Source organism: Acipenser ruthenus, chromosome 6 (genome assembly GCF_902713425.1).
Source record: "Acipenser ruthenus chromosome 6, fAciRut3.2 maternal haplotype, whole genome shotgun sequence".
Taxonomy (NCBI): domain Eukaryota; kingdom Metazoa; phylum Chordata; class Actinopteri; order Acipenseriformes; family Acipenseridae; genus Acipenser; species Acipenser ruthenus.
Genome location: NC_081194.1, coordinates 5643630 through 5665213, shown reverse-complemented (window position 1 = coordinate 5665213; position 21584 = coordinate 5643630). Strand labels below are relative to the sequence as shown.

At 36.8% G+C, this 21584-nt stretch overlaps 1 protein-coding gene across 6 annotated transcripts in view; it reads right to left on the bottom strand.

Annotated features, from left to right (window-relative positions):
* LOC117411146 (KH domain-containing RNA-binding protein QKI) overlaps positions 1-21584 on the bottom strand; it is a 170894-nt gene that overhangs the window by 114222 nt on the left and 35088 nt on the right. For all 6 annotated transcript variants that reach the window (XR_004545769.3, XM_034018344.3, XM_034018341.3 and 3 more), the window contains exon 2: positions 8524-8666. Coding sequence is in view for 5 of the 6 variants with exons in the window: in XM_034018344.3 (XP_033874235.2) it covers positions 8524-8666 (143 nt within the window). In the remaining variant the exon portion in view is untranslated. The remainder of the gene's footprint in view (positions 1-8523; positions 8667-21584) is intronic.

Sequence of the window (21584 nt, the reverse complement as noted above, 5' to 3'; positions counted from 1 at the left end):
ATGTAGGATATACAATATGCTCTCATTAATTCTAAGCCACGGCAGAAATATTACTGTGTAACATTTAAAAAATAATACAAGTGCAATACAGGATTCCTGTGCCATAGAAATGAGAAATAATTTCAAAACAGCACATAAAAACAAAATAAAAAAATGTATCAACCAATTTTTACTCATTCAAATTGTGAAATTCCACCTGGATCCATAATGAATATGTGGCCAATTTTGTTTTCTTTTTTTCTGTATAACATTTTAATTCTTAAATAATCAGATTTAAATGTTACTCCTTTGAATAGTGTTAACACAAATTCTCATCCATTGTCAGTATATATTACTGCACAATACATTACAATGCTGCTAATTTTTACGTGCACTTAGTTGTAATGCATGCATGATGACATATTATATTTCACTGCACTGACAACTACAGAAAAAAGGTTGTATTATTAAAGAATTTACTTCCGATTTACTTAAGGGCATGTGTTAATTGTTCAAAAAAAAAATAACTCAATGCCTCAAGAAAAAAAAGGTATCTGTCATAACAGGAACAGGCATGACTATCATGCATTTCCCATGTCGAACCAAGGTCATTCCTCACTTATGCTGATTACACAGGGAAATGAAAAAAATAAATTAATCACAGCCAGCTGTTTTGTCTACTGCAACCAATTTCTAAGTTAATATCGTTTGCATTTCATTACAATTTCATTCTCTGTTGATTTATCTTACCAGTTCTGCAGATTCATTCAATTAAAACAATGTCACAACACTTGGAGAGGAAATAATTTCAAAACAGCCTGCTCTATAAAGTCAAAGGAAAAGAATCATACCATTCATTAACCCCGGTGCTCCAGCACAGAACCTTCACTGTGGCATGGCGAATCTGAAGCTGCCAAGTGGCATGTTCATTTTTAATGCAGGGTGGAAAAGGCTGAAAGGGCGTGCACATTTTGTAGCCAAATTGAAAAATAAAGTATCCTCGAACAAAAAAAAGGGGGCTAAACTACTTTTTTAAAACATTACCTTTTTTTAGCAGTAGCATTTTCCACCTTTTTCTTCTGTTGCATTATTTGAAATACTATATGCTGAATGGAGGTCCAGTAGCACATTAGGAGGGGTTTTAGGTAACTGCTGCACTTTATTAAGGCTGTTCAACACAGATCTTGCTCCCAGAAAGGCAGTCCCTTGCATGTTTGCATATTAGTCCTGGGGCAGCCAACCTGCACAATCTCTGACTCCTAGAGACAACAGCAAAGTGCACTGCACCACAACTCCACATTCAGCACAATATTTAATCATCCAGACATTACATTTGCCAGTACTGTGTGCCTGTACATTTTTAATATGATACTTGTGTAAAAGACTTTTACTGCTGTCATACTGTACAACCCACAAAGTAAGAAATAACCGTAAGTAGTATTTGCATTTATGTAAGATGTTATCATTTCTACTGTAATATCACTTCGAAAGTTCTAAGCTACAGTAGTATTTATAATGATATTTTAATGTAGCGCCTTTCATAGTGGACCACCATCACAAAGCACTTTACAAGATACAAGACTAGGGTGTGTGAACTATGCATCAGCTGCAGAGTCACTTACAACATCTCACCCGAAAGACGCAGCACAAGGAGGTTCAGTGACTTGCTCAGGGTCACACAGTGAGTCAGTGGCTGAACTAGGATTTGAACCGGGGACCTCCTGGTTACAAGCCCGTTTCTTTAACCACTGGATCACACAGCCTCCTATTTAAAAGATATTACGTTAAAACAACACAATTGAAATACATGCAACAAAGGGCCATTCATTTTGTGTCTCAGCATGTGTCGCATTACCTAATAAAGCGATATCATGTATCTTCTACTACTAAAGAGTGTTTCTGTAGGTAAAAACGTCAACATACAACTGAAACAGCATTTAAATCACTCAACAATCTTTTATTTTTTCATCGCTGTCACTAAGAATTACAGAAAAATTGGTAAATATACTGTGGTAGTTATTTAGTCAGAGAACAGAACAAAGAAAACTCTGAGGCAAGCAGTAGCAGTAACACTATTAAAAAGCCACCTGAGAAATCACCACGCAAGTCTCACTCAGAATGCAATATACTGTATATGCAGCAGCGGCATCTACTTATTAAACCAAATATCACCTTATAAAACTGACTAGCGAGTATGCAATGTTTAAACTAGACACAACAGATACATCTCACCACTACCGTCCGATTTCAGAAACAGATTTAAAACAAAATTAAAATCTCTCCTGCTCTCTGCTGACACAACCGTTGGGCTTTTAAACAAGGATGGGTTTGGCATAGGATTCTATTGTGCTCGCCGCGGACGGGAAGGACTGCGCAAACTCAAACGGAAGTCATTTAGTCCCCATATCATCTAATGCTGGTTTACAATCTAGGGAAATGCCGGTTACCGGCATCGGTGTGAAAACAGCCTCAGAGATTATTGGTCAGCTTCCCTTGAAGAGCGCAAAGCCTGAGTTGGATCATTTCTTACAAGAAAAAAACAAAACAAAACACTTGGAAGCCCCTCCCTCGAGTGCCAGTGTAGTGTTTGGCTGTTCCATGAATCCTCCCTCAGATGTGGGAAATCAGTCTGCTTTCAATTCACAAATGTAATTTCATCTTGTAAAATGTTATTATAAATGGCAATGTTCAATGTAATGTTTATGGAAAATAAAAAAAAAGTACAAAATATATGTTACAATCAGTCTTCAGGGACTATTTTTTCTCTGTGGAAGGATACATAATATATTTCTTGTTTTTTTCCTTAAAAAAGCCAGTTTGTGTAATTATTAAAAAAAAAAAAAAATGTAGCCATTTTATAAGCGAAATAATCCACTCCAGGGTGTGTGGCAAGACAACTCTTACCGCACTTCCTAGGTGGGTTATTTCTTATATAACTGTAATCTGATGTTGTAGTAGAATATAATTTGTTGAATGTTGAATTACTGTTTACCATGTGTGTTACATATCAATTTCAAATAAAAAAAATACTTATATCAAAATGGAATAATTATTACAGAAAATAAGAAATAGTTACCATAAAAATCCAACACCACTATTTCAGTTTCTTTATAATAGCTACACAAAGAAACATTTGCTTCTTATTTAAAAAAAAACTCATCAGTTGTTTTCTGAAAGTACCTGCTTCCTAGCTGACAATGACCAGGCAACATGATAAGCTATACTCAAGAATCAAGAATGCATCCGGTGCGTTAATTACTGTCTGCTGAGTTGCAGCCTCTCCTTTGCTAATGTGATGTGGTTCTGCTTCAACACATGAAGCTATGCAACTTGGAACCTAATGACCTCCAAGGAAAATCAGGGGCAGCAGGAAGTGATTTTGATAGCACAGCTAACCCAATGCCCCAGACAGACATTAAATCGAAGCCCTGTCTACCCAGTGGACATTAAGAAGTATTTAAACAGAGACAATGCTAATTACTGGTACAGCCACAGTATACAGCTACGGCCAAACGTTTTGCATCATTCTATAGAATGAACTTATTTTGCTTCATAAAGTCGAATGAAACCTGCTAAATAATGTTACGTTAACATATCAAATTACTTTGTACTTTTCTATATACTTAATGAAAAACTGACAAAAATCGAAAAATGTGACATTTCGAAATCTACCATGAAATACTGTACTACTATTATGGCTTCCGGTAGAGTTTTACAATATTATTTTGTAGTTTCTTTGATTACGATGTTAAATAAAATATCTAAATGATGTTCATACAGTTTGTTTTTTTAATGATGTCTCAATCCTAAATTTCTAGGTGATGCAAACATTTTGGCCAAAGCTGTATATATATTTTTTTCTTTTTTTATGTTTTATACTGGCTATACAGTATGAGTTCATTCATTTGTATTCATGTTTTCCCAGGGCTGCTGAGAGTCTCAGCTGCTAAGATGTGGACTTCACATTGCAAAGGTAATCCCAGAGTTAATCAACAAGTTAGATTAACTAACGCTTTTCAAATACGCTGTCCAGAATGCATGCCCACGCTGTTTATCGCTCTTCTTTGCCTCTGATTCCACCTCCCAGCCACCCCCCTCTCCCCTCAAATACTCGAGGGGGCACCGTGCTTTAGATTTGATAATTACAGAGTTCTTAAAATTTACTAAAAGAGCCGCAAAAGGGCTTAAAGAGCTCACAGTTTATCATTATTCAGTGCTAACAGGCCTCTTACAATTACCAAGCTGACTACATTATCACGATGCTCATTGCCAAAAAATATTTTGCTTTTTTATTTTTCCAGGGCAATACATTGCAATAAAGAAAAATAAAGTTGCATATTTTTCTTTTGAGGTCTAACTTTGACTTACTTTTTTTTTCCTGTGGCTTTAAAAATAAACATAACATAAACATGACTTTGTGGTAGCTCGAAGACTAGAACCTTTCAAGCTTTGGATTGTTTGCTCATGCATGCTGAACTGCTAATGCCAATACAAGTTTACCCTCTAGTGAAACGTGGAGTACGAATGGAAATAAGCATGGCCTTATCTTTGAGGTTGTTTGAAATGCCCCATTTGGGAGAGTCGCTGTGCACAGAATCTGATGCATACCAGAGATGAGGGCTGCAACCTCCTCATACAGGTGGAAACAAAACAGAGACTGGGTTACAAACAGATGGCTGATTTTGAAATAACTAAAAACTGACAAAAATTGAAAAAAGACATTTCAGAGTCTAACATGAAATACTAGTAGTTTCTTGTACATTTATCGTACATTTGTAGTTTCTTTGATTATATGATGTAAAGTAAAAGATCTAAATTATGTTCATATAGTTGTTGTTTTTTAAATGATGTCTCAATACTAACATTTTAGGTGATGCAAAACTTTTGGACATAGCTGTATTTGTCATAGAGGTCTGTTATAATGATCTAAAATAGCGCTGGACTTAAATCCACTACCATTAAATGCTTGTTGTTCCCTTTCAGGAGCTCACTTATTGTAATCCCTTATTAATATCACCAAATGCATTCAAATATGTGGGAAAAGGTTTGTGGCGGAGAAGGTAGCAGTTACCATGGTTACATGCTAAAAAAAAGCAATGTTAGCATATATTGTAAATATAATGTACACATCTTTTTTTTTTAGATCCACCTGTTTTATTGACTGAAGCAGTGTCTACGATAGGAGAATGTTTTAGCAAATAAAAAAAAAAAATCAAATTAATTTTACCTGTCATGCAGATTTGTGGTCTATGTAGGTTTGATGTGCGCAGTTATTAAAGAAACACTTTACAAACATAAGACAAAATAAATCTCTGGTTACATGGACCTGGAGAGCTAATCAGCTGCTCCCCCTAATGAATGCATTGGAATTAAAATAGTAATAGACTACATGAAAGCTGAGAGCTTTTTTAATCTAGTATGGCACCTGAATTAGTTCTTTCAAATCTAAATCCAAGTTTGCTATAACACGTCCTTCATTTAAAACTGAATATGTGAGCCTTGCATAGTGAATCGTGATGGTAGGAATAGTGTGTAATTTATCCGAGCGTCTTGCCTTGTAGTCTGGGGGAGCTGCCATATGGAGGTGCGACCTCAAGCATGGGTCACAGTTGCGTAAAATACAGGAATCAGTCTGTCATGAGACAGGAAGATAGTCAAATTAAAATTAGAAAAGACCATGTTTACATAGACTGGGCTGCAATTATAAAAACGTAAGAATCCAGTGCATTTGCTATCAATTGCTAAACTCCATGGATTAGGGCTTTAAGGCATTAAACATTAACAGGCTTAGGAAATGCTGGAAATATTAATAATATGCTATATGTTAGAAAAATGTGACCTTAGTTAAAAAGTAGCTTTACATGCAACACAATATTTCACATTGAATGAAAGCATGGCATTTCACTTGGGGAACTGTGCCAGCAACAAATCTTTAAGCATCTGAACTCTTATCATCTGAACTCTGGTCAGTGTGGTAGGGTTCTGTGTAAATTTCAGTTATTGGGTAAATCTAATTGAATAGTCATAGTAACAGTCTGATGGAATTAAGTTAATAAAGCACAAACAAAGTTATAGATCAACTGGGAGTAAGTCTTAGGTCTTAAAAAAATTAAAATTATTTATCAAAATGAATGAATCAGCAAACAGAGTTCTCGCTGGTTAAAAGAGGCTTGCTTAGTTTAAATGAAAATCGCTATTTGGTTTCTTAATGGCAATGTCTTTAGTTAAAGGTGTGTGTGTGTGTGTGTGTGTGTGTGTGTGTGTGTGTGTGTGTGTGTGTAAAGGAAAACATTGGTTAAAAGTGTCATCTAATGTATGAATCCATCTTCATTAAGAGCTGCCTAAACGAAGCACCATAATACTAAACAGCAGCTCGCAAATAAGCTGAAACACAAACAGAAACAGCACTGGCTGGTGCTAAAAGCAACATAAGGATTTCCCCTAATGTACAGTAAGGGTTACCCATAAGCTTAGCCAATTTGCTATGTCTTTATAACAAACCACATTGCAAAACAAATGGATTTGTGAAATTTCTGGGGGAAAGCTACCTTAAGTAACCAACGTATTTGTGTTAGGCATTCAAGAAATCTTATGAACTTAAGATGTTTAAATTCATTTTTTAAAAAAACAGAGAACATTTCCCTTGATAGCTATTTAAGTCTGTTTGCTAACAAACATGTAATGTGATGGATCTTGCTAAGCAAGGTAAGAACGGCATTGTACAGCACAATGGGAAGAAAAAAAATAAACTGTTATATACGTCTACAGTCTATACTATCCAATTTAAAATTAAACTATATACACACACATTTAGACAACTGTAAAAGTAATGTTGTAGAAGCTAACACACTGGGATCCTTCAAGAAGCTGCTTGATGAGATTCTGGGATCAATAAGCTACTAACAACCAAACGAGCAAGATGGGCTGAATGGCCTCCTCTCGTTTGTAAACTTTCTTATGTTCTTAAAAGGTCTGGTTTTATTATATACTGTACTGTATGCTTTCTCTTTTCAGTTTTCATAAACAAAGTACCAAAGGGGCTGGCAAACAGAGATCACCAGCTGAGTGGACACAGTTGTCCAACGATGTTCTCTGACAGTTAAGAAGAAATTGCCCTTGCAAATGTACAACAGTACAGTACAGCACTGGATATCTTTACAGGGCGATACTGTGATTTTTTACATTTTATCCATGGCAAACCTATGCAAACAATAACGACTTACAAACCAAATTGCAATGCACTCTCTCTTTCTAACCTGACTCACTAATATGGATGTTGTATTGATAGCTCTCTTGCTAATGTTACCCATTTCTGCAGTTAAGGTGAATGCCTGCTGCCTGTTTTAAAAAATATATGTTTTACTTGATTTGATTTCTTTGCAGTTCTGTTTCATTTTCTGAAACATGCTGTAAAGCTTATCTCAGGATCCAGCTGCAGAGATTCTTTGGAGTCTCTCCCAAAGCATGTCTTTAATACTAATCAATGTCTATGTCCTTGTAAAGTCAGGATTACTGCTGCTTTAGGAGCAATGATAGTAATGGAATGAGTTAATTGGGATCAATTGGACCCGAGCGTGTTCTGCTTCCTTGTGTAAAAGGGGCTTAAGTAAGGATGCGATGGGGTTGATTATTACAGAGATTAAAGAAACAGGCAGCCCTTACTGAACACATCATAACAATGATCAATGTGCACATTACAAAACTATCAAGACAAGAATTTGCATGAAAGCGGCAATCTATATTTTTTTCTGTTGAAGCTCCTTGTTCAATATAAAACAGCAAATTAAGGACGGCATGATATACTGTGTATCCGAGCAGAAAACACCCTCAAAGTGCATTTTGTACAGTCCAAACAATCCAACTTTCAAAATGCCAGGCCAGCTTTTGTTTATTATAATCAAAGGAGAAGCAAACCACAGTGCATAATGTAAAACATGTAAATCAACGTGCACCTATTATCTAACCCCAAAACTGTGTAACATTAATGGACTGGTCCCATTAAAAAACTGATTAACAAAGCCTTTCGATAAGCAAGTCCCCATATTAAACCAAGTATTGAATACCTTTTAACACATACATCACTACAGTACTGCATATTACAGCAACAGCAGCATACGAAAAACATTCCCATCAACCAATTATCACAACTTCTGTAGGCAGTGGTCCTCTGTAAAGGTTTCCTTTTACAAAAGCCCCCTTGCCTGGACGTGACCACATTTTTTCTAGTGTTACTTAAAACACCCCTAAAAATTCTGCATTCAGCATGTAGTAAAGTTCTTGCTGTTCACAAATGCTGGAGTAATGAGTGGGGTATGAAGGATCTTTGTTTTTCACAAACTTAATACAGTATCCCACTGGCAGCCTTAAAATACTGTGTTTATACTGCTGAGAAGAAAGAACATGAATATGTGAGTCTTACATTGCGAAACATTTTTGAAATATACACTGTCTTTTTATATATATTATTATTTGGTATAATTGACATCTAATACCAACAGTATTTTTCTCCACGCCTGCAACCAGTGAACAGACCTGCATACTTACATCTGGATATTCTTTTACAGGCACATAAAGTTTTTCTTGTAACTGTACAATTGCCCCCACGGCGTCAGGTAATTCTGAGCTTCTCTTCTCTGTGCTGCCATTTAATGTGTCGTTGTACATGTCTTTCCGTACTCTGCTTATTTCTGAAAGAGAACAGAATAAAATACATCATGAGCAAATCTTTTCACCTGTACTACTATACAGTATTTGATTAAATGTAAAGTCAGTCTAAAGACACAGCAGGATCACATTTTTTTAAATTTTATTCTTAAATTGATATGTAAAAAAAAAAAAGATGTGCAGGACTGAACAACTAACGCAGTCATACAAACAGAAATTAATACCGTAACTTCTCTGTATATATCAGAAAGAATCAATATGATTTTTTTTTTTTAAATGTTACACCCTCTTTGTGCAAATTGCTCTAACTAGGAATACAGGTATCTATAGTCATAATATTTTGTTTACATACTGCTTCTGTTTAAGTATACATTGTTCTTATTAAATAAACAACTTCAGATACCCAGTTAAGGTAGTTGCATGCTGTGACTTCACACTAGACCACACTGTTTAAAACCAAGGAGGTCAAACCACGGGTGATTGCCTGTGGAGATGTGTACAGAACAAAGATGTCAATGTGTTACCTGCACTAATGACAATCAAGATTAATCTGGTTATGCCTCAGTGCCTCTCTGAATCAATATTATTTAATGTACCATCTGTGTTTTCTGGGTACAGTAATTTCAACAGCATTTTACAGAAATATGTAGAAGCAATGCAGGGTGCAATAGAATTTTCAGTAGTATTGAAAAGATAACATACTTATTTTTTTATTTTATTATTTTTTTTTTTTACTAAAAATATTCTCAAACTATAAAATTTCCCTTTCAGAAAACCCTTTTATTCCGGGCACTTTCACACCTAGTTCATTTGACGTGCGGTTCGGTCCACTTAGAGCAGGGGTCCCCAACCCTGGTCCTGGAGAGCCCCTATCCAACAGGTTTTATAGCTGTCTTTACATCATCAATGGCTAAAGATGGAACACATGTTAATCTTGACTAATTAAGCCAATACTTAGTTCAATTAAGTAACCTGATATCTGTTATTAGCTGTTGCCTAAATTGCTATTTCAGGTTTTTCACTCCATCTTATTCGTATGATTCTGTATGACACACGCATCCACAATGTTTAGAACTCACATCATAGCCCTGTATTTAATGAAATATGCTTGTATTGAATGCATTTGCATTGTAATATGCCTATAAAAATAAAGCTTGATGGATTGATTGTTGAGTTCAGAAGCTGATCCTCTGTTCTAGTTGCCCACCCTAGAATATATTACATATATCATCCCGTTTCTTTATATTACTAAGAGCCAGCGCCTTCTATTGAACACCAACTGTGGAACAAGTTTCCTTTTGTATTGCTGGGAATACAGAGCAGGAGTTCACTGGATGGCTTTGGCGCATACTGACATGAAGACATTTTGGCTGATCTAGCCGAGGTTACACATATCTATGGCTCTCAACTAGAACTAATGATGAATTTCCAAACCTAAGGTGCTTTGAACCCGGGTCAAAGCACCTTCAAAACAGTATTCCAGGAATATAAGACCCCAAATAAATATGAATGATTGTAGAATACTGTGTTTCAAGCTGATGCTGCACTACTTTGAATGCATTATAGAATTTCACAGTATACATGACAATTCAATGTTCATTTAGCGGTGGAGTAAATCTGGGTAGCATGATCTTAGAAATGGTTGCCCTGGGCTCATAAGCCACTACTCAAATGTTCAGTACTGCAGCATTTTACAATTTGTATTTTTCTTCAGTCTAGTTGTTGTTGTGTTATATGGTATTGTGAATATGCCATTCAGGGATTAAATATTGCATACAGAACATCACTGTCTCCAACTATCATAAACTACACTTGACAGAAAATACAGAATTTACAAGAACTCTGTCAACAAGTAATTCCAGTGAAAGAATGTGCACTTCTGTTCCAGAAATGGAGGTCCTAGTGTTTCAGATGTAACTCTTTATAGGTGTTTTATTATACTAAATAAAGTTTGATATTTGTGAAACTGTTAAGACATTTATTTGTTGTTTTCTTATGGTCTAGAACAGTTACATCCATATACAAAATAGAAATAAAATATTAATAATACATTACAGGCTTTATTTAATCCTTTAAATGAATTACAAGCTACAGTAAAGCTTTCTGATTAGGGACTGCTATCTGCAAATTACATTTTGATGTACAGAAAAGCATGTTTAAAATATAAATTGCCAAAAGTGTGATATAAAACACAGTGCTCCAATATCCCTACATAATAAAAAGTTAAATTTAACTATCATGCAATATTCACTAGCACTTACCTTTGAAGGCCTGAAGGACACTGGATACTTTAATTGAAATCTACACTGTCCATTTTATAGGTTCACATTTTTTAAATTTTTTTTATTCAGATAATCTAATTTCTTTCTTTGATTTATGGGAAGAGTAATAACTTTCATTTCTTAAATCAACAGCGTTCATTTCCTGAGGAAGATTGGGGTGGCTTTAATAAGGTAGGAATTATAATTAAAACCATCAACTTGGTTAATATTTCATAAAATACATTAAATATCTAAGTCCCCAGCTACAGTGCGTTGTATAATGCTATTACTTTAAAAAAAAAAAAAAACTAATCCTCGAGAGCAATTCACAGGGGCAAACATTGGAGGAGTGAAACATTTAATTACAGCCAAGCAGAATTACATAGTGTAGTCATTCTGACTGGCACTCAGTTCAACAGGATAGACTAATTACTTCAGAGACCAGACACTGCATGTGATAAATGGTATTGCTTTGAACCCACCCTTACAAAAGTGTATTACTGTATTTTTGTAGGGATAATTGTGTTGGTTTGCCATGCTTTTTACCCCAAAATATTGCCCAGTAGCCTGTATTTATTATATATGAAGAGGTTACACCCCAGTTCTCGTTCTGGAAAGCAATAGACAGGAGCTGTTATGAAATGAGGAACTACCTTAAATAATTGTGGCTCTATTCTACTGTTCTTAAAATTAGCTGAGCTAATAGTTCAGTGCACACTACAGCAAATAAAACACTAAACATAAAACGTTTAACTACTTTGTAACATATAAAACTCTTTTAGATGACTCTGCATCAATATCAGGGTTTAATTTATAATATAAATATAAACAACAACTTTTAAGTGTCAGTACCAGGAATAAGTAGGTCACCATGAACGGAATCCACCGCACATACTGTAGAAAATCATCTCTTGACAAATATTTGTAACACTTAGTCTAGGTATCCGTTATACGTGATTATAAATAATAGCAAAAAAACAAAACTAGGGCAAACGTGTAAAATAACTGTATTGCAAAAGCAATGTAGCCCCATAAAATTTGGTGAGACAGACATACAGACCGACAGACAAACAGAAAGACAGACAGGCATAGAAAGACAAACAGACCTGAAAAGACAGACAGACTATATCCGTTATAAATGATTATAAACAAATAGCAAAAAACAACAGCAAGTGTATAATAACAGTCTTATTATTTCTAATCATATCCTATAATTGTTAATAGAATAATTAATAAGATGTTTATAGAACAGCCTTTGTGTTAATGAATGTCTGTACAAAGTTGAAGTGCAGCTTTGTTTCATGCAGATAGCCTTTGATGTGCTTTTAGATACTGTTTAACCCTGTGACAGTTTTCAGGTACAGATCAATGGTAAACCAACAACTGAAATACACTTCCACTGAGGCCATCCCGCCACACTGAACAACAATTTAGAATACAACCTTTAAAATATTTAACAACATCCTTATTTTTTGCAGGTAGTGTTTACAACAATTTACCCTGCACAGTTAACTGTCAGCTGTGATAATAGGATCAAACACTGACATATTGTTATCAGTACCATAACCACTACAGATATAGCAAATAGCAATTTGGGTCCGACTGGTACAAAAAAGAAAACTTCTATTTTATACATATTGCTTACGGGGCTCCCAAGGAGTGCAGGATGCGCTCTATAGTCTGGACGTCGCGAGTTCGAGTCCAGGCTATTCCTTTGCCGACCGAGGAAGAGAGCTTCCAGGGGGCAGCACTCAATTGGCCGAGCGTCGCCCAGGGGGGAGGGAGGGCTAGGTCGGCCACCGCGCACCAGCGACCCCTGTAGTCTGGCCAGATGCCTGCGGGCTTGCCTGTAAGCTGCCCGAGAGCTGCGTTGTTCTCCGACGCTGTAGCTCTTGGGTGGCTGCATGGTGAGTCCGCAGTGTGAAAAAAAAAGCAGTTGGCTGACGGCACACGCTTCGGAGGACAGCGTGTGTTCGTCTTTGCCCTCCCGAGTCAGCGCAGGGGTGGTAGCGGTGAGCTGAGCATAATAAAATAACTGGCGATTCCAAATTGGGAGAAAATAATAAAAATAATTGGCAACGACTAAATTTATAAAAAAAATAAATTAAAAAAAAACACATGTTGCTTACTCTCCAGGGCATTGAACTGATATTTGCATGCTACTGTGCTTGTAATTTGGAATTTCTGGGTACTATCTTTGTAAAGGCACCTAAAACTGTAGATAATGTAAGAGACTTGATAGGAGAGAGAAGTGACACATCAACGCACTACAGTATGTGAGAATTGCAATATATTGTAGATCTGTTAATTCAACCTTAAATTCAAAATGTATCGTTATAAAAGTTTACCATGCTAACTGTGCAGCTTTCCCTTGCTTTTCCTGTGGTTATGCTATGCATGTACCACAGTTAACCATGGTTTTCCATGTTTTGTTTAATGTGCTTTACAATGCTTGTCTATGCTTTACCATGCTTTCACTTGGCTTTATTACACTTTGATGTGTTTTTACTACGGCAAACATTTATAAGGGTTCCCACCTGATAAACAGATATTTGTGGGTAATCAGTTTGAAATAAAATAAAAAAAGTAAAAACAAGCCTTCACTTCACTATCCGAATCAAAATTATGCGGCCATGAGGAAATGGATCCTGTGTGCTATTTAATTGTCTATTTTACTACCTCGGTGAGCTGTGATTGGCTTAATGGGAATGTCATTCATACAATGTAGCGTTGAATACGCGTGTTATATTAAAGAGGCAGGTTATTTTAAAGAAGAATTCCAAAATGATACCGTAGTCAGTACATCAGTGAAATTTTATAAACTAATGGGCTGGCCACCAAATATTGCCCCACGGGCCGTATGTTTGACACCCCTGCTTTAGAGTATTAACTATTTATTTTAAACTATGTCATTCAGCTTTAAACTGCAACATATTTAATAAACTGCAATTTACACAAAAAACCCTGCTAAAGCTCACGTGTAATTATATTAAATTTCACACACAGAGGACAGGTTTGCTCTGCAGGGTGGCAATGCCGACAAGGAAGAAAACTGAGGCTATGTCTCATCAATCAATATTTCTCGAGTAAGCCGAACAAAAAGAAAAATACGCCATTGCACAGCATTACTTTTATTGTATATGCATTAAAGGAGAAAGGAAAAGGCCTTTTTTGTTCTGTTTTACATCAGACAAGGAATACATGTTAAAAATAAAATAAGTGGTGCAGTTTCATTTTAAGTTGCATTTGCCTGTCCCCTGCTGCTGAGTGCTGTGTCTGTTGATTGCTCATTTTTGGTCAATGTAAGCCACCTCCACCTTCACAATAAGCTACTGACCAAAATAATTGCCAGGACTGCTGGGGCTTTTGATATCACAATTAGGGGCGCTGGAACTAGGGGTGCTGGGGGTGACATTATTGTGTACATTCAATTAACGAATACACGTAGCGTGCATGGTATGGTATGTAAATTAGCCAAATACCGTGCACGTAAATGAATGTGTTCTCTGTTAGTAAAAGGGGCACTACATTTTGATTTATTGCGCACGTTAGGCTCACAAATTGAGTTCCCTTTCGTAAATAAAGCCCTTTGAGTGCATTCAATGTTATTGGCAGAGCACAATAATTCACACCTTTACCTTTAATCCAACACCTTTGTAGGTTTCAAAGTATATCAAGATTTGGCTGCACAGCGTTGCTGTATTTCATCCTTCAAAGTGTGTTTTTTTTTTTATTTTGTCTTTTTTTCTTGATAAAAATGCAGACACTTTTATGTTATTTCAAATACAAGAATTACATATGTACAGATATCCTAGTAGCACATAATAGTTATTTAAAATTGAGTTACAGCTCCTATCTGGAAAGTCCTGATGCATCATCTCAGTTTAACTACATTTGGTCTAAAATAAGTATTAATAAGTGTCACTCTGTCTTTTTGATGACAGTCAATTGTTTGAAATACATTATGACAATGCAGCTGTCAAGCCCGCAGGGGCCCAGCCAGACTACAGGGGTCTCCGGTGCGAAGTGAGCCGAGGACACCCTGGCTGACGTAAACCCTCCCCCCCGGGTGACACTCGGCCAATTGTGCGGCGCCCCCTGGGAGCTCTTGTCCACGGTCGGCTGTGGAATAGCCTGGACTCGAACTGCTGACGTCCAGGCTATAGAGCGCATCCTGCACTCCACGCGGAGTGCCTTTAATGGATGCACCACTCGGGAGCCTGAAATTGAACTTTAAACACTTCAAATAAAACCAACGTTGAAATGGCGTTGTAACATGAAGGGGAAAAAAACAAATTATTTAGGTTCTCGTTTATTAAATTCCACACAACAGAAAGTCAGAACAAAAAATATATAATATATAAAATCTATATAAAAAACACTATTTCCAGCAACTTGGGCACTGTTTAAGCGAGGTCTTTTTTTCTGTCCCATGAGATTCTGACTCACTCTAAAGCAGCACAATGCGTTTTTGACCCAGATTGCCTTCCATAGAGATCACTATGAGTGTGCGTATAATCTGGTTTGTTTACTTTTTGCTGTCTAAAACTTAATAGAGGCTTAAGAGCTGCTGTGCTGATCCTGTGTTTTTTTTATATATATTAATCTCACATATCACACAGAGCTCTTTTTCATGTGCCATTTTTGAAACTGCATCTTCTGGTGAGGCGGTAGATAAGTACAAGGTATTTTTGTCATTTCGACAAATACGAACAGCTGATTTTTGTATCCGAACACATGTAAAAAAAATATTAATTAGAATATTAGTATATTTGTCCCAGCACTAGTATAAAGTGTCAGTCTGGAGATCTTACACATGAACTTACAGGTTATACTTAGCACCAGTCTGCTAAATATATACTAGGATGTAAGGTTTTCCAAGCCTGTTGATACTATATTAAACTTTCGAGGCTCGAATGGTGTTGCTTGCCCCCAAAAACGTGCTTTCGTACCAACATACAGTAGCATGCACTTGTAGATAATACCAAGGGGTTGTTTAAAAAGGAATTACATCATTGGTCAACACAAAACTAAAGTATTGAAATTCAAAAGGTAGTTTGAACTGTTGATTACCATATGGTTAAAACAGGAAGGGTGACTGACAGATGGTATCTTAGAAAGTGCAAAGGGTCCATGTGCATGCTATCTGTAAAATATGATTTTGCTTTATGATAACCACAATAACATGTGAAATTAACCAAGTTTTATCACTATTTTATAAGCAGTTCAAACACACAAACACATTCCCTCAATTAATAAAAAATGAATGAAAGGGCACTTAAAAGCTACAAGCTTACACAAGGTTGTAAAATCTGAATTTCAAAATTTGGAGCCAACCCTGCATTTCACGAAACAAAAATGAACGCATTCTTATTACAGTGCTCCCCCTTTATAATTCTGTAGTCAGGAGTGACATGAAGACGGGACTCACTTGAACATATAATCACATTCGGTTTACCAAATTATGTTTAATTGCGCTACAATGAATCAAATAATACCCGGAAATACACAAAGGGTGATCTCCATTTCCTGGTGTGGGGCCAGGAGACTATAACCTCAGGCTCCTTGCATCTGCCAGTATGGACAGCGATAGTGAAAGTGAGAGTAGGCTAATTTTATCAGTTTCAGACACCTCTTATGAATGTGAATTATGTAGTGATGGATCTGATATATAGAGAGAAAACAGGGATTGTCTCCCGTATCAATTAGAGCCGTATACCTCCAAATCAAAAGGGTCAAACTCAGAGAGAGACTCCGACAACACCAACGCAGACGGACCAGTGGGACAGCAGATGTCCGCAGAGAATCAGCGTCTTGGCAACACGGAATGGTTAATAAAAACCCTTAAGTTTAACATAGATTGATACTTAAAATATTTCATATTACCCATAATTGTATAGTTAATTCAGTCCTTCAGTTAACAATATTGATACATGAATTAGTGATACTAGCAGAATAACTGAATGCTGTGGATTGCTACTGGCATGTATTTAACATATCTCTCTCTATATACATATGTACAGTATATTAAGGATGTGCAAATCATAATGCAGAGATGTCAAAGGCTACGATTTGGTCGTAGCAGCTACTATTTTTTTAATAGAATACTCCCTAGCCTAATTTCAACGTAGGTTTTCTTTCTCCTCCAATGTGTGAAGCTTGTTAATGCTGCATTCCGGATTTCCCTCACTCTATTAAACATTTACATAAAATCATTTAAATGACACTGGGGTCCGGTTTTCGTAACAAGGTCTGGAACTTCCATTATCGGTGCATGCTCTGAAACTGCCAGACCATTAATTATACGACCATCAGGGGTATCACTTAACATTATCAGACCATTAATTTGGTGTCACGACCCAAACCAATCCCCCTTCAGCGCAATCAATATGTTTGGCTTCAGCTTTTGTGGAAGCTGCTTTATTAGAGCAACACAGCTGCAGCCAGCAACTGTACATATTGCAGCCTGCTGTATCTGTAACAGAGGTCTCCTGATAAGGGACTGCAGTACATTTACAGCTTTTATTAGACGATGTGACATTTAAAGAGACACTTTTTTCCTCTTTCCTTGGCTTAGAAGGCAGTAATATTAAATAGCCTTGACACAGCTGGCTCAACAAACTTTGTCCTCAAACACAAAAAGGCTGCACCAAGTCATTATTTATTTATTTATTTATTTTGCACTTACAGTACAGTAAGCTGAGACCGGCTGCATCTGCATTGAAAATACGAAGACGGTCTTTGTGTTTTATGTCAGGACATGTTAAATGCACAGATCAGAAATCTGTCTGGAATTTCATGTGTGTTGTTGTTGTTGTTTTTAATGACAGGGTGCATGCATAAATAAGAGCAGTCACTTAATGCAGTGGTTACTTCTGTTTATGTATTTACTTACATTAGTAAAGCCTACAGACTCAGGTCTGACTTATTCGTGCTGTGATAAGTGTGACCAGGGACCTGATTGTTCAAACTACTATCACAATAATATACCTAAACCAGGGAAGCTCTGGAACCCAGGACTGGGAGCAGGACTGTTACAAGTCTCAAGCACTACTTCATAGGAACTGTCACAAACAGAAGAAGTGGAAGGGTCTGCACTGCCGGTGTGGTGTGTGGGGAATATTAGGTGGCAGGGAGGGAGTGAAATTCCTTCCTGCATAAACACGTGGGCCACACATGTATAAAAAGGGTGATCACAGGTGTTAGACTTAGTGATAGTGCAGGTATGGTGCTGTGCAGGGTTGTTGCTTTTTGTATTATGAATAAAATGCACATTAGCGCTTAAACTACAACTTCCTGGTCTCCGAGTCTCATTGCCAACACTACCCTGTCACAGTCTGGTAAAATGACATATGTACCTGTAGCATACGGTACAGTTTTACTATAATATCACCTGGATTATTTTTTTTGCCCAGTACCAACAATCACCAACTGTTAATACTATTAGAGTCCACATTCGTCTGCTTAGCTTTCAAAAATCATTACAATAGAAAAGAGCTGACTCTGTGAAACACATTTTTTATATCAGGTTAACTCACAATATTAATTTAAAAAGTCCTGCTCCTCACTGTGATTAATATTCAGACACATAATTTCAGAGCACATGACACCAATACTAAGATGGCGATTTAAATTGTAATCCTAGCCGCTTAGTTCAAACATTAAACAATAGCAGTTAGTCTATTTCTTAACTTGAGTAATTAGTAGCATTCTAATTGCCAGTCGACAGCAAATCTGTAGTCTGAAACAATTCTTCTAATTATGGTCTTCGAGAGCAGCATACTGTCAAGTTATCAAATTCAATTAGTTTTCATGTAAACTCAGTATTTTTTAAACACTTAATTTCACTGTTTTAGTTTATTGTTCATAAATAACACGGATAAGCAAGAATGAAACACAAAATAAAATAAAAATAATAATAATCTCAGCACTAAGATTGTCTAAACTTCCATTTTTGAGTATCACTCACTGTTTTTTTCTGTTTTGTTTTAATTACATATAACCTAAGCGCCTAGTAACCAAGACTTTTAACACGTTACATCTCAAAGTCCCATACTGCTTTACTGTTTTCAAAATATTCCTGCCACAACACTGCCGGTTACTCCTAGTGTTACTAGTAACAGGACCCCATCTGAGCCTTAAATTCCTGTCCTATATGTAAAAGTCCTGATCTTTACCCCCTGAACCACTGAAATTACTCTTAAATCTGATTTGACCCAAAAATGTGGGAAAGACATTTTTCTATTGATATTACCTCCTTCTAATTTATGCTTTCTTCTTGCGTGTTAACAAATCAAGTGTAAATACAGTATCTGGGCTATATTCTGTTATGCGTGATATCATGCATAGAAATGTGGCAGAATCATTTCAAAGCCTCCAAAGGTTGAAAGCAATCTAAAAAGTGAGCAAGTACTGTAAATAAAATGAATTCTATACCAGAACGGGTAAAAGCAAGAAGAATGATAATAGGATCCTCACCCAGGTTACCACAAACACAAAGTGACAGTGACAGAGAGAGAGAGAGAGAGAGGGAGAGAGACAGAGAGAGAGAGAGAGAGAGAGAGAGAGAGAGAGAGAGAGAGAGAGATTCGGCTGGGGTGCAGGTGCAGAGAATATTTATGTTCCTCCTCCTCCCCCCTGCGCCGCTCCTCCACTGTGTCTCTTTATGAAGGATTCTTTGCAGGAAGCAGTCATTAGAATGCACTGCAGGAATCAGACTGACTCAATTAAAAGGCTGTGCCTGGTTCTTCGATCAGCTGGCCTGAAGTCAAAGGGTCTATAGCCCTGAGTGAAGAGGGCTGAAGAGGGCTGTAATGTCATGGGGCCTGGTTCAATTGTATCTTAGTTTATTCAGACCTGATAATTAAACCTTACTCTCTTGCAAATAATAAAACTGCTCAATCACTGTTGTAAAGGGATCTGTCATACTGTTGAAAACACTGGTGTTCAGTTTCCAGGTGCCATATACTGTACTCTGCTCTTAAACCAGCCAGCTAACTGAGGTGTGACCTCATTGAGTTGCAGCCCTTTATCTGGCATTTTTACAACTGCGTGGTTGATGTCCCTGATGACATGGCAACGGTATAAGCAGCCTAGGGTCAGTTTCTCACCTCTGCATGAATGGCCCAATACACACAGTGATCCTTTCAGTCACACCAGTAAAGATGTGATATTATTAAGTAAGATCCATGTTTCACAATTACTGTACTGTTGCACATTTCCTCTCCAGTTAACTGATTCCCTATAATACAGCCAAACTGGCCACAAATGATGGACTGGAGTTCCAGTGATGATGAGACGGAAGAGGAAGAATTTCAAACTAAATTATATGCCGTTTAGCAGTATGCAGTCCAGTATGCAGTTAAAGTATTAAATATTGTTATTTACAGACCAGGAAAGAAACGAGAGGAATTGTACTCTGCAACAGTATCCCATCATCTCAACGCTACCTTGTCATTCATGAATAGTGAACTTATTTAAAGGTTACAAAATTAAAATGTACATGTATTGCTTCACTATGTGTGAGATTCCTTAGTTACATTTTAAATAAACGGCAATGAAAGATGTGTTCATTTAGTAGGGCAACCCTTTATTATGTTTTTTAAAACATTGCTTTATGTTTATGAAAGCTTCATTTTTCCCCCTTCACTTTCTGTTCTTACAGAATTAAATATTAATAACTGTATTACCCCTAACAGGCACCAAATAAAACCAGGTCAGAATGTTTTGAATGTAATTTGGGATTAATATGTCATCTTGTTACATGTGTATATTAATCACACAAATCATGTTGATGGATATTCTGAAGTTTTCATCCAGATATACAGGAGGCTGTGTGGTGCAGTGGTTAAAGAAAAGGGCTTGTAATCAGGAGGTCCCCAGTTCAAATCCCAGCTCACTCACTGATTCACTGGGTGACCTTGATCAAGTCACTTAACCTCCTTGTGTGCTGTCTTTCAGGTGAGACGTTATTGTAAGTGATTCTGCAGCTAATGCATAGTTCTGACATAGACAAAGGTGTCTGCTAAATAAACAAATAATAATGAGATATGATGTATCATGCAATCCCAACCCACCCATCTGATTGGTTAGAGCTAGAGTTGCCACTGCGGAAAAATGTCTCAGCTGCAAAATAATCGCTCACCTAGTGATATTTTGCCATTTTAAAATTTTGCCGCTGCGATACTTTTCAGCTACAGTATTTTTTCGTCACACTGAAGCTTAACGAGTATGAATGCACCTTTACCTTAAAATTATTATTTATACCCCCTGAATTAGTATAAATCAATTTATTTCTTAGCAGATGTAGTATTGTTATTTATTTCTTAGCAGATGCCCTTATCCAGGGCGACTTACAATTGTTATAAGATATCACATTATCTTTACATACAAGTACCCATTTATAGTTGGGTTTTTACTGGAGCAATCTAGGTAAAGTACCTTGCTCAAGGGTACAGCAGCAGTGTCCCCCACTGGGGATTGAACCCACAATCCTCTGGTCAAGAGTCCAGAGCCCTAACCACTACTCCACACTGCTGCCCTTTGTTTAGTTTCATATTATATGTGTCTTTAATCATCAATTATTGCTGTATCTGTCTCTAAGCAAGCCAGAGCAAGGTGGAATTTCTGTGATAAAAATGCCATCAGGGGTGTGCACTAGTTATGTATGCCCAGGCTTTG